General features: G+C 39.0%; 1 protein-coding gene across 1 annotated transcript in view; it reads left to right on the plus strand.

Moving 5' to 3' along the window:
* The window catches only part of DPYD (dihydropyrimidine dehydrogenase), a gene marked incomplete at its 5' end in the record, with an annotated part of 351,370 nt that overhangs the window by 87,598 nt on the left and 249,429 nt on the right, over nt 1-14,343 (plus strand). The window contains one exon of the mRNA XM_084266073.1: nt 9,242-9,329. Within this exon, the coding sequence (XP_084122199.1) occupies nt 9,242-9,329 (88 nt within the window). The remainder of the gene's footprint in view (nt 1-9,241; nt 9,330-14,343) is intronic.

Here is a 14,343-nt window from a genome sequence, read left to right on the forward strand (position 1 = left end):
AGGTACAAGTTTGGTGTGGTGTGTTTTGTTTTGGTTTTTTGTAAGAATGAAGCATGATAGCTATCCAGACTATGAACTTGGTTTCCCACATACAGGTAAAAGTTGCCCTTAGTCTTCAGTGCAGATTTGAACAAAGCACTTGCTTTTCCATAGGCATTCTTGAGTTTGGCTAGTTGTGTGGGTATGAACATAAAGTTGAAAATTAAATGCAGGATAAGTAATTTTTTCTTGTGAAAATGTATCCCTTACTTTTGGAAGTTGCTAAGTTCAGTTTAATTTCCTCTTACATTTATGTAAAAGAACTAAATTTGAAGAGGCAGATTCCCAAGTACCTTTTCTTTTATTATACAAAGCAACAATCTTAAGAGTCCTGTCGTAAGATGTTTCCAAAATATTTTTTTCAGAGAGCAATGGTAACTTCTTAGCCAAGCAGTTGTTGAGAGCAATTAGTCCAATGGAATGAATAGGTATAAGATGTGAGGGGCAATTGCAGCCCTTAAACTGAAGTTCTAATTTTAATACTATATTTCAAAACAGAAATTCAAGTGTCTCATTTGTTGAGTTTTCAGTTTAAACACACCTGGTAACATTGTGTATTATGTAACAGTAAGTAGTTTTGTACAGACATCTCATAAGATGTTTAAAATTTCTTTTAGGCTTGTTTAGGCTGGCTATTAGGAAGAGGTTCTTTACTGAGAGAGAGGTTGGGTACTGGAACAGGCTCCCCAGGGAAGCAGTCACAGCACCAAGTTTGACAGAGCTCAAGAAGTGTCTGGATGATGCACTCAGTCCCATGCTCTGACTTGGCTGTCCCTGTGTGGAGCCAGGAGTTGGACTTGATGATCCTCATGGGTACCTTCCAACTTGGGATATTCTGTGATTCTTAACCCTTGCTGGAAGTGTTCACAGCAAGCTAAAGCAACAGAGTCTTCTATAGAGGATTTAAAAAAAATAGTTTAGAAAGAGATGCACAAGAGTAAGAAAAGTAAGAGGCATCTTTTTTAAATACAGCTTTTTGGAAGAGGTACAGTAATGCTGCCCTAGTCTGTGACAGAATATCAATGCAGAGACCATCCAAAGCTCATTAGGGAGGTGCCACAGGATAAACAATGAGAAATAACTGAAAAGATAAGGAGACCAGGAGTCTCCTGTGCACATCAGGTACTGTTTCCCATATTGTTTCCCATGATAGTTTTCTGTGGCAGGCAGCATCCAAACTGATATCAGTAACTTGAGTATAACCTCTGATTGCTATTGAAGGAAAAGGGGACTCATCACTGCTGTTTCTGTATTATCTAGAGCAAAAGTCTGACTTCCTCTGACTATGTTACCTGGTGTAAACCTAGTGACACCAGTAGCGTCAAAAACAAGAGTCAAAGCAGCATTTGATGTACCATGGTCCTGGATGGAGCAGAAAGAGAAGATGATTATTTTCAGTAGTCCCTCCCAAAACATAGTAATCCGTATAACTGGAAGGAAACCTTTGTCACTTGGAAATGAATGCAAGAAATGGAAAAGAGTAACATTCAAATGAAAAACGTCTAAGGTTCATTGTGTGACTTAAGTTATAGAGGCTGAGGTGGAATAATTCCCACAGGTAAAAGCGTGTAGATGGGTTTGACATAAGAGAGCTGTGTGGTACATCACATGCTTGTCAGGAACTGTATGGTTGACAGATCCCATTTAAGATCCACCACTAAGGAACAAGAACAAATAGCTTCTGACACTGACTGGACTTCATGCCTGTATACAAACTGAGAGCATTGTATTCCTGCACCACAGCAATGATTTTTTGTGAAACATTTTCATAACAACTTTGGTTTTTAAATCAAAAAACTCTTAATGTTGTGAGCAATAAATAACAAATAGAGTATTAAAACAAATGGATAGATTGAAAGATTCTACTAATATATCACCCTAGTAAAACTCCAGAGGAGAGGTAGTCTGTGAGAGGAGTGAAGTGCTAGTGAAAGCTATTCCCTATGGATTCTGGGACTGGTGCTGTTAAATTAAATATATTTTTAGTAATAATATTGATTGGTGTGAGCTGCATGTAACATAGTTACTAATAGAAATGTGAACCATTTATTTGATTTGCTTGTTCACAGATTGAGTTTATGAGAAGGCATAAGACGGTTGAAATGATTTGCATTATATATTAAAAATTGTTTTGATTTCTGATACATCAAAAGGATGTTACAGCTTTCCTGATTTGGCCTGTTCTGATATACATGGTTTGTGCTGCAACATTCTGTGAGCTGTGCTGCTTTTTCTATTTTTATTCAACTCTAGTTTATGTAGCATTTTTATTCTGTAACATTATCAATTGTAGAAATAGAATTAAAGTGATGATATACAAGCTATATGAGAGGCAGTAGTCTTTGAGGCTATATTGCAGTATGTTAAGTGGAAAATTCAGTGTCCCAGTAAAAATGACAGGAGGAATTTAAGAGCAGACAGAAGATAATTTCCCATCAACTGGCTTGGAAGAGGCTTCTTGCCATGGGCGGGTGCTCAGAGCCTCTCAGCTGCCTACAGAGCTGGTTGCACTCCCACAGCTTGGGAAGGTTCTCAGGGGAAATCTCACCAAGCTATTCTTTTTTCTGGTGGCCGCTGTTTACCTATGTCTGGTCACAGACCCAAGATAGCGTGGTCCTGAGTATGTAGAAGAGATGTTGCTAGGCAAGGACAGTTCTAGTGCAGGAACCTACTAGTAATGGATGTTCTGGAGGGCCGTGGTGTATGGCAAGGACTCAGAAAATTGATTGAAAAGTGACTGGTGCACATTCTCCTGCACCACTATCATAAGTATCTGCTGGCAGACATTGTGTGATCAACATTATCCCTTAAAATGGAGTTATCCTGAAGAATAATAAAAAGTTATAGGACAGAGAAGTGGAGAAGTTTTGGATGAACGGGGAAAAAAGACTACAGAAAGCAAGAAGAAAGCAAACAGATGCAAAGGGGAGAGGAGAGCTCTGCACTCCAGGGGGACTCAGAAGTAGATGAGAAAAGAAGAGTTATGGACATGTAGAGAGCCAAAGAAGAAAAGAGGAAGATGAGTCATTGATGAGGGGAATGATTTGGAGTCTATGTCCATGTGATTTGCTACCTCTTAAGTGTCCGAAAATAACCTTGTCTGTGAGTGCCATTATTCTGCACTAGGGTAGGAGGTTTTTGTGTCTGAAGACTAACTTTCAACTCTGAGCATTTCTTCCTTTCAATAAAAAGCACCTCCCTTACACCTCCTGTAGCTTCCAGCAGCAATGTCTTATCTGTTGCTAATCCTGTCCAGAGTCTCTTTTTAAACTTTGCTTTCTCTTACTCAACTTACTGACAGACAGGTCGTCCCATTTTCTGTGGGTCTGCAGGAGGCTCATAGGACCCCAGTGATTGAAGAGGCAGCAGTGATGATGTGGGAGGCTTTCCTTCTTTCTTCAGATATGAACTGGTATCGACAATTTATGTGATACTGTGTGTTTTGGTTCCTGGGTTCCTCTGTGCTGCTCAGAGGATGGGTGTTTCTTTACAGTACTGCACATCCAGGACCATGATAGCTGCTTGGTTGTGTAGTTTGTGTTTGTGTTCACTGCCTTTTGTACAGTTTCTGATGCCCTTTGTGCTCACAGGCATTTCTTGAGGATTATATCGGTTTCTCCTATGGTGCAAAATTATGTGTTCATAGTTTATTCTAATTTATGATTATTTTGTCTTCACTGTTACATAGCACATGCACAACAAAGTTCTCAGCCTTGTGTGTGAGAGTCCATTTCTCTGCTCTTGACTTTGAATGAAAACAAAATACTCTAAGTATCATTGATTTTTGGTACTTGTCAAATCCTTGTATCAACTCTGTTTCAGTATTTAAACCTGGCAACAAAATCTCTTTGTTTTAGAAACTTTTAATACTTTTATCTCCATTGTGAAATGCAATGAACAGGAAGACAAAAGGACATAGGATGTTTTATTTGATTGTTGGGTTTGGGTGGTTTTGGTTTTTTAATAAAGACCATAATGACAGCAAGTGTTGGGGTTTTTTTTAGCTGCCAGCAGTAGATTCTCACCAATGGCTTTCCACTGCAATAGAGGATCTTTATCCTGATGTCTCTTTTATATGAGTATATATGTCCAAATCTCTGTTTAGGGTTGTTCTTGACCTTGATTAAGTACAGAAAGCTCAAATGGGGAGAAGAAAGCCTAAGGTCTGCAAGATGAACCTTAATGAAGGGTTGAACCTTAAGAGAAAACTTTGTGGTGTTCTTCACTTCTGTCATCAAAGGCGATGGGCATTCAACTTAGAAATGGAAACCACAGATTTATTTCTTCCTTACATGTGACTTCTTATTCCACCGTTTACCATCCCCAACTCAGGGTTTAGATTGTGGTGTAGGAGACTTGGAACCAAGAAGAGCCTTGACATCAGAATTGGGTCTCCTGTGCAAAATGGCCTCTAGTTTGTTGGGAGGAATCAGCTCAATGATCTAAAACTAATTGACCAAAGCCTCAGGAAGTCTATATAGATCACTGTTATGAGACCTGTGTAAAAGTGTTATGTGGGTATCTGAGCTATTTCTCTGAGTATTGGATAAAGTTTTAGAAACTTCTGCAAATGGTAGAGCTGGAAGCCCTTTTTCAAAATGAATGTTTATGTCCTGCAGAAACCCACATAAATGGATTAGGATTTAATCTGTTTTGAAACCGCTGTCAACGGTAACCATGATAAAGGTTATTTAGTCTGTTTTGTGATATATGAAAATTTGATAGGTAATCAGCAACAATCCATTGTGGAATATTGCTCCATATTATGTTTCACCCTCAGCCTTTCAGCATACATATGATTTCACTTCAGGTAATGTTATTGCCAGTTAGACAATCGTTTGCTGCAGTTCAGGTAACCCTGTAACTAAATTGCCCTTCTTTGTTTAGAAGCAAAAATGTGTTAAGAGCTGATCTAGACCAAGAAATGAAATTTGCTGTTGATCAGGTGCTGTAAATTTAAAATAAAATATTAGGTAATATTTCTACAATTAAACAAAGAAAACTATTAATTAAAAATTAATCTTGGCTGTGGCTTACTTTTCTCTTTTTGTTCTGTACACAAGAGAAGAGAACTAGTTACTGGTATACATTTTTTCCTAAAGGAAAAATGTACAAAAATGTGTTACTTTTTATTCTTTCCCGTCCTCATTTGCTTTCTATTTTTATGCATAGACATACCACATGGTTTCTCGCATCTCTTTTTGCAATGGGTAGTATGTATTCAAGAAATTTGCAATTTTTATTTGTCTATCCCATTTTTCTTTTTTATGACATTGAAAAAAAATCACTGAATTTGAAGTACCTTTTATTGTCTTCAGGTGCTTGTTATCTACTGGTCTCTGTTGTGTGTTTTGAGGGTGTTTTTTTTTTTGTTTTGGTTTTTATTAGCACTTATGGTATTAGAGGTCAATCGAATGATTTTGTGTATACACTGTTTTAGGTGCTTATTTGGCACTGACAAAATTGATAGGTACAAACCTGATAGCTGATAGTGTTGTGCTGCTGCATAAGTATCCTTTGCATGCATTATTTTGTGCCTGAAAGAGATTTACAAGCATGCTCACCTTAAAGAATAATAAACAATAAATAACTTTAGAGTTACAGTGTTTAAAAATAAGTTAAAGATTTTTAAGTTCACTGGGGATGCATATGTATAATTTAACACGGTGCAGTAAGATGTAAATTTTGAGTTTCCATGTGTGGGAAACATGAATTTCTGTCATTATATAGTCACAGGCATGTCTGTAAAGCTATGCCAAATGATAATATTTGCATAAATATTTATATAAATATGCTATACTTGCATAGCATTTGTAGGGGTTTTATATCTAACTTAATTTACCATTTGACAATGAGACTGAGTCGTACCAAGCACTAAGTGCTTCCAAAATGGAAAATTTCATTCCTTTTCTTTGAGTTCCTCAATCTGGGGTTTAGTGGTGCAGAGTCTATGGTGTTGCCTTTTACATGGAAATCGATATGCATATGATGTGAAGATACAGTATATTTAATATTCAGTATAGCCCATATGATTCTAAAGCTGATGTTATTCTATGAACAAATACGGGCAGAATTGATAATATGGTGTTTTCTGATAGTTGGAAAGTTTTTTCCTATATTTTTAACAAAAATTGCCCAGAGAGATACTCTGAGATTAGCATGGGTCTGGCTTTGTCTAATGCTCTGTTTTTTTTATGCAGTCCAGGAAGTCCACTTAAAACCATGGCTGTTTCTTTTTCTTCCTGTTAATTTTTTTTTCAAGTGGTGGGGATGTAGATCTTCATTTAAATTTGATTGGAGCTAGCAGATGAATATTAGAGAAATAGAATCTAAATTTCTAGTTAGTTGCTTGCATTATTTTGAATTAAAATCATGGTAATGGAATAACCTTGTAAAATGGGAGGTGGGATTTTGTAGGGTGGGAGGGACAGTTACAGACCAAGGGAAGAAGTGGAGTACTTAATGTTTCTGCATGTGGGGGGGACATGCGCCTGGAATTGAAGCTCATGGTAATTGTTGGCCTCTTCCCTTAAGCATGGTGGTTTGCCTGTGATTTTTTGGAAGGATCAATCACTTGCAGCAATTTATGTACTAACTTTCTGGTGGGTGATTCTAATATTTTATTTATGCTTTTTGCCTGGTTCACCAGAACGCAATACCGTTGCTTCTTGGTACAGTAAAGGCACTCTGTACTATCTATTATGGTATGGTCAAAGGATAATTTATTGTCAGATAGAAAAATAGGTCAACGCTTAATGTCACTTGATGATCAACCCCTAAGTTTAATAAAACACCTCACCAGCACACATTCTGCACAGTGCTTGATGTTTTATTAGGACTACAGTACCTTACAGTACCTAGCTAGAGCGGGAGTGTAATTACTGAGCTGTCAGGGTGATAAGTGGGATTAATGGCAGCCTGGTGCACTTTAGTCTGCAGAGTGCTCAGAGAATCGGAAGATGGTATTATTATAAGAGAAAGTCTGGACTGGCATATCCATGGCACCCTCCCCTCCTCCCCGAAGCTCGCATTCAAGTTTGCGTTACCCGCCCCCCCAATAGCTGACATTTTCAACAGCTGTTATTTCTGAGCCAGCTCAAAATTCAAACGAGGAATAATTTGGTAAAGATGCTTGCTAGCCACGATGGGTAATCTGTGCACTGCTTATCCTGCTAGTCCATTCTGACACGAGATTGATCTATGTATTTCACAGAAATGTATTTTATGTTAAGAGCATTCTTTTGGTCTTGGATACAGGGCAGTTGTGTTTTAAAGGAAACCACATTCAGGAAAGCAAGAGCAAAAAGTCATAGTGGAATTGTTGCCTTTTTTAAACATGCAGTTCTCCACTTCTGTTATTTCCTTACTCTCTACACAAGCAAAATGATCATCTGAGCCCTCATAGTGCTGTAGTTGTTCAGTGTATATCTTTTTATTCTGGCTTCTAGTACGTAAACTTTGCCATCTTTTAATCTGTTCAGATTGAAAGACTGTAGAATGCTAAGAGCATCCACCTGAGTTGGTGCTCCGACCACACCAACCCTCTGAAGTGCCCCCTGTCCTGCCTTTCTTGGTACAGCATTTATAACCCATATGCCTCCTGGTGGGTAGTGCTGGGCTATGTGCCACAGCTAAACCTGCAGTGCTCCTCTGCCAGAGCCTTCTGACTAGTAACCCTCTGTGGCATTGACCCTGAGTTTGGCTTTAGCAGGTTTCCCAACTTTTGCAGAGACCTGTTTTCCTTTAACTATTCCCTCTAGGAGCTGTTCCCCAGTACTAGTTCTGTGAGAAAATCCAAACAGCCCTACTACAGGTGCCTTCGAATTTTGCTGATGCCGTGGTGTCTGCAACACACAGCTAGATGATAATGAATAGGAAGATGAAAGACTAATTAATCTTTTACTTAACTGGCTTTGCCTTCTCTCTTATTCCACCCTTAATTGGAAAAAAAAAAGAAAAAGAAAACAAAAGCAATGCATGTGATTGACAAAGTCAGGGCAGTTTTTCACTGCAGGCATTTGGGGCATTTTATTCCTTTTAATGTGCTCTTCCTTCGAGTGTGTGGAGTCTGTGCAGCTTTCCTGTGTTTGACAGTACCCTGTCAACAAGTAACAATGATTAGGGTGGACTTGTGCAACTTAGGCAAGTAGTTGTGCTCAGATAATATATAAACCCCCAAATTTTATTTCCTTTTCCATAGATTGTTAAAACCACAATTTACATAAATTATGCGTGTTACTAAAGTAGTACTGAAAAAATGTCTGGAATAACTTAATGAATTCTGAGATAATTAGTAGTGTGGCGTTTGACCAGTGAAAACATTGATATGTAAACCCAGAAGTGTGTACAAATACACTGGTGTGTCATTGGGAACCATTTTACTTCTTCAGCTGACTGTTACCCTTTTTGTTAGGCTTTCTTACTGCACGTTGCACAGACCCACCCTCAGGGCTTTATCCTTAGGTCAGACTTGTGCAAGCAACTGGACCTCTACAGCCTCATGGATGGCTCTGCAGGAGCAGAAACCTTTTCTACTTTGTATGTTTTGATATACAGTGAAGCTTTGTCATTAGGGATGCGAGGGGAGAGTCTTAGGGGTGTATTATTACAGTGGGGAGTGTTAGATTACTGACTTGGTTTCAGAGGTCACAGGCATATTGCAGGAAGCTTGTAGAAAAGGGACTTGAAAATTTATCAGCCATTCTTATTCTTTGGCACCATAAAGTACAAAGCAATTCCATCCTCCATGGAAGCACTGGTGCTTTTTTAAGTCTGAATGCCCAACATCCACAGTGTAATCCACAGTGGCACTTCCAGGACTTTGTTAATAAATTCAGATTTGCAGCACAGATGGTTTTCATATAGAAAACGAAAATGATCAGAAGTTTAGCAGTCCTAGGGATTTTCCAGGGAAGAAATCAGACGTTTCCTAATATTTAGACGTGGAGCCCGTGTGTTTGCAACTGCACCCTACTGCCCTCCTTTGTGAAGTGGAGTCAGCAGAATGTAGCCAATCAGTGTTGAATGCAAGTCAGTAATGATCATGTAGTGCTTTGAGGTTTTAAATAGAAATGTTATGAAAATGCTCTGTATTTTTCCTTTGTTGCTTATCTTCTACCATGCTAACTTGAAAACCTTCTCTATGCTATTGGCAGCGTTTGTATTCCACGTCTCCTTGACACATTTTCTTTTATTCTTGTAGATGCTTAAAGTGTGCAGATGCCCCTTGTCAGAAGAGTTGCCCAACTAATCTGGACATCAAGTCATTCATCACAAGTATTGCAAACAAGGTAAAATCAGGCTTGTGGTAGTACACAGAAGCAGATAACAGCAGTTACTTGCAGTTCTGTGAGATTGCATTTCAATGTTTATCTTTGCAAAGTCTTGAAAAAATAGTGTTTACAACAGATGCTTTAAGGTTCAACAGTCAGCTAAATTTTAATTATTTTTACTGCTGTTTTGTGCCAGTATGGATAGTGTACAGTGCAAATTTATTCCTTCATGTCACTTTTTCTATCAAGATTTTGGTTTTGATGGTTTACAAATTTAACAATATTAAAAAAAATTGAGTGTTACAATACAATTATTTAACTTTGTTGCTACAGTTACAAACCTCCATTAATTTTTTTTTTAAGAAGTTATTATCATTTCAGTTTGCTTTGGGGAGAAATCAGGCATGAAGACGGTCATCTCTAGGAACATTGTAGTTCATAGTAAGAGGCTCTGGTTAATGTAAATGTAGTCAGTCCCTTAGATTGTTAATAAATACTACAGGAATAAATTGAAGTCCTGTTTTGGAGGTACTGTACTTTTTCCTTTTGTAATTGAGTATTACAATCATAATAAAATCTTAAAAATGTTATTCTGATTTGTGGTTTTCAAATGATTTTAAGAGTCAGAAATAGAAAAAAAGAAAGATGATTGCAAAGTTGATATGACAAGATTAATTAGGCTGTCTGGGATAGTCTAAAGATGACAGGGTATTGATTTGCCCATACCTTTTAACTTACCTCCCATCTGTGGAATCATTAGCTGCCATGTGATTTCTTTGTATGAACCCAGCGAGACTCATAATCTACCCTGTCTCACTGTTAGGTGCAGCTGAAGGGGTCTAAGGTAAATTAAGCTGAAATGGGCAACAGCAGCACTGCCACGCACGAGTTAACAGCCACATTGTTTTACTGTGCTGTGTGATGTATGGAGAAGACACCTTACCAAGAGACACTAAGATAAGAGGAGATATTAAGATACATGTATCAATTATAACTATGTGTTGATGTGCTTTACAGTAACAGGCATTATACCTGGCATCTGCATATAGGCAGTTTTCTGATAGGATCTGTACCCTGTCAATGCAGCATTTATTCTCATGAATGTAGGCATCTGTTTGCAACCCTAGTATAGTATGTGCATATTGCTGCTTATTACCTCTCCCAGGCAAACTGAGCAAAGAAGGTACAGGACAGCAATGAAACTGCTAGTCTCCATCTCATTGTCATGCTCTGGTTTGTTTAGGAAACCTAAAGCAAGTTTTATGGAAGTATTTTACCACGATGGTCTTTTCTTATTTAGGATTAGTCATGTTGCTGCTTCAGGTAGGATAGGGTGATGTGTCGTTGAGGGGGGGAAAAAAAGGGCCAGGTTATCTAACACACAAGGTTGGAATAAGGAAGCAGGGAAGATGGACTGAATACCACAACAGACTGTGTCAGAAGAACTAACATCGGCAGCATCCTGGAATGAGAAATTTGGTGGGTCTTTTAGCCTCAGCAGTAACATGTCACTTTGTTATTTGACAGAAAGAGTAGGTCATTTTAACAGCTGATTCATCCTGAATTCTGTGAATCCATCACAGAGCAGAGAAAAGCAAGGTGGGGTAGCTGCAGAGCTTTGAGAGTTGTATTTTGGCAAAGAGATGCTGAAATAATATTAGGAAACTGCATCAAAGGTGTGATGTCTTTGACCTGCTGAAGTCTGGTACCCTCTTAGCGGTTTTGATATGGCCAGATTTAACCTGTCAGTGAGATGGATCAACCTTACAGAGTTGGGGCTGTGTGATAACTCTTCTAAATCGTCTTGGAAGCTGCAGATGTTTGGTAAGACTCTGGTTTTGCCCTGAGCAGGTGACACGATCACTTACTCTTTTATCAGGAAAACCTGCTTTAGAAAAGAACTGCAGTATAGTACTGTTCTCTCAGGAGATTTAACATTCTTTATGGAAAAAACTAAGTATCTTAGATTGCTTAAATGTACCTGTAGCCTTTCTTTTTGGACCCTATCTCTATCTATCAGTAGCTTCTGTATCCATTCTGAAACTAGTTTTATAAAACTATGTGATGGGTTTATGTTCCTGACTTACCTTGTGTTGATGCTTGATAATTGCATAGACAGCACGAGGTGTTCACACACAAGACCTTTTAAGAAGTGAAGTGGTTGGTTTCTGCTAGCCAAGACATTAGGATGGAAGACTGCCTGCATGAAGTCAGTGCTGCTTCTGTGAAACCGAGTTCAAAGTGTGATTTTTATACACAGTCTTTCCCTTTCCTTTCTCTCCTCACACTAATAGGGCATGGTTTGTGGAAGCATTTCTCTGCGACAGCTCTAGTGCTGACTTTAAAACCAAACAAGCAGGAAATCAAGCCAAAACAAAAAAAGCAAACCTGAAAAACTAGAAGTGAGAAAAACCCACAGCCAGATATATTTAGCAAATAGCTGAAGTCACAGGTTGAGAAACAAGGCTATGTAGTCCTGCATGTCCATGTCAGTGGCTGTACCTCCTGAATTTTGTGTCCTGAAGAACTACTCAGGCCAGTGTAGTGTGCAGAGGGAACCCAGCCTTGCTGGCTGCAGCTGCCTGGCTGGATTTCCCTTTAGATGAATTAATTTCTTGTGCCTTTGCTAGGAAATACTTCTGCTATAACAGAAAAAGTATTGGTAAATTCTTGTGGTCTCCTGTATGAACAGGACTTTTTTCCTAGGTAGGTATGTACTCCTGTGCTTTCACTACTGCTCTTAGAGACTCCTTCCTTTCTGCCAAGCAAGCAATAGATGTAAGGGGGAAGTTGAGAGGGGTACCAAAAGTTGAAATGATCCACGTGAAGTCATGACCCTGGCAGAGTCTTGTGTGAGAGCCCATGACCATGGCTGTTCCTGCAGTGTTCTCTCCCCTCTTTTCATTCTGCTGCTGTGCTTTTGGGGGTACCTGCACCAAATGCTGTTAGAGAAGACAGAAAACAAGAATGGTGTGCTTTTCAAAACAGCACTAAAACTTCTAACATCATTTTGAAAGCTTTTAATGGAACCACTAAGTTTTCACTTTGTTATGCATTTTTCTAAACTTTTATTGAAATTGTAATAATTTGGATATCACTTAGCAATCTGCTTGCTGAATATTTTTGTGTTATTTGCACAAAAGTACTTAGTTTACATGATCAAGGATATTTCGCATGTAATTGAAAATATTTTCATAATTTTGTTTTGCTGTTTTCACTTTGTAAATAAGCTTTTTTTTTTTTTTCATCCAAAAGCTTATAAATATATCTGGTAGCTTCTAGGCAAAAGAAATAGGTGAGGCATGGAACATTCAGGTATTTGAGGTCAATAAATCCAGGAAATTGGAGTATGCTTTCTAGGCTTATTGAAGTTCCTCTCCTGCTTCTGCATCTTTCTTCATCATTCACTTGAGAAACTCCCTTTCAGCAGGCTACTTCTACTTGTTTAGAGGAGATTCAGTTCAATAAATTCCTTGTCCTCATCCCTGTGTAAGCAGTAAGCAGTATTGCACGTAGGTATTTATTTAAACATGATTCATTATTAATATAGAGTATTTAGACAGCAGCGTACTGGAAATGAATTACTTTGTCAGGTATTTAAGAGCTCTATTGTATGTAGTTTGTTTTGTTGGAAAGCTGCTATAGCAATCATAAAAGGTCAGGGATTCTTGTTCTCCTAAGCCTCAGGCTTTTTAGATATTTACAGTCCATGTACAATGTAGCTGTTCTGACTGTTCTGCCATTAGACCTGAGCTCAGGAGTAGAAGAGGGACAGGGGAGGAGGGGTTGTTTCTGGGTTGAGAGGGTAATTGAATTGCCAGACTCAATGAGCCTTGAGCTTCTTGGAGAAAAAGGATGTCACTTACGCGGCATTGTGTTAGCTGCCGTGACTCTGTGGAGTTTAGGCCACAACTTCCATTCTCTTTTTCCATACAAACTGGATTACAACTCCACTTTATAAAGGTACAATCTATTCTATTGTGTCTTCCCTGTCAGCGTTTCTTAGTTCAGACAGACCGCTTGCAATTCTGTCTCTGAGAGACCAGACTTCAAATTCACCATGTGCACGTTCCTACTTTTGTTTTAAGTATCAGAAGATGGCAAACAAGTATTCTGACTTCCAGCTGTCCTCTCTTTAAATACAGCCTTCCTACACCAAAGTGTATCTATCCTCTTTGTTTTGTGATGCACAAGTCCCATCATAGTTATTTCTTTGGGGGGGGGAAGAAGTCCCACTAGGAAAAAAAATAAGTGTTCAGCTGCTGCAGGAGAAAGCCTTTGTACCCCTGACCCCTGAACGAGTACTAGGAGTGATTTTAGGATTTTAGATCCTCCTTTCACCATGTTATATATAATAAGCAAGGAGGACTTGGTAAAATGGAGCTCCAGCACCCATCTTCCTTTGGGGCTGGCACATGCAAGTTCTGTACAGCAGCAGAAAGCTGCTCAGAAGCAGCTCTCAGCCTGAAAACATGCATCCTCTCCAGCTTTCCTCCTCTTAAGCAGAGGTGTGCCAGAGAAAGCTACCCATTTGAAAGCACTGGCTGCTCCCATGCTCTGTCTTCGTACTGTTCAGTGAGATGGTCTTGGAGCTTTTTGCTATCAGACTCCTTTCTGGTTGACCAGTCGCACTGAAAAACAACTGTTGGTGCAGTTCAGGCACCGGGATATTAAGTTGTGTTCCTTGGCACAGGCGTGAGGAGCGAGTGACTCAGCCTTTGTAGTCTGAGTCTATAATGAGGACTTGGGGGTGCAGAAGTATCTCTTGTGTTGGCAGTACTCAGAATTCACACTTTGTTGCTGCAGCCCTCTGTTGCTGCAGCCCTCACGTTTTCATCTCGGGTCTCGCAGTATTACAATGATTCCTGACACTGATTCCACAGTTTTCTGCTTGTGCAGAAAGACCATTGTCTCCCATATCCCTTAATAATAAACTGGTCTGAGCTGACATGTCAACTGTTTTTGTAGGTGGATTTAAGGCTTCTGGTGGTCAAATTTCAAAAAGAAAACACGGAGAGAAAACCCCACAAAA

The sequence above is a fragment of the Gallinula chloropus genome (assembly GCF_964237585.1).
Source record: "Gallinula chloropus genome assembly, chromosome: 6".
NCBI lineage: Eukaryota > Metazoa > Chordata > Aves > Gruiformes > Rallidae > Gallinula > Gallinula chloropus.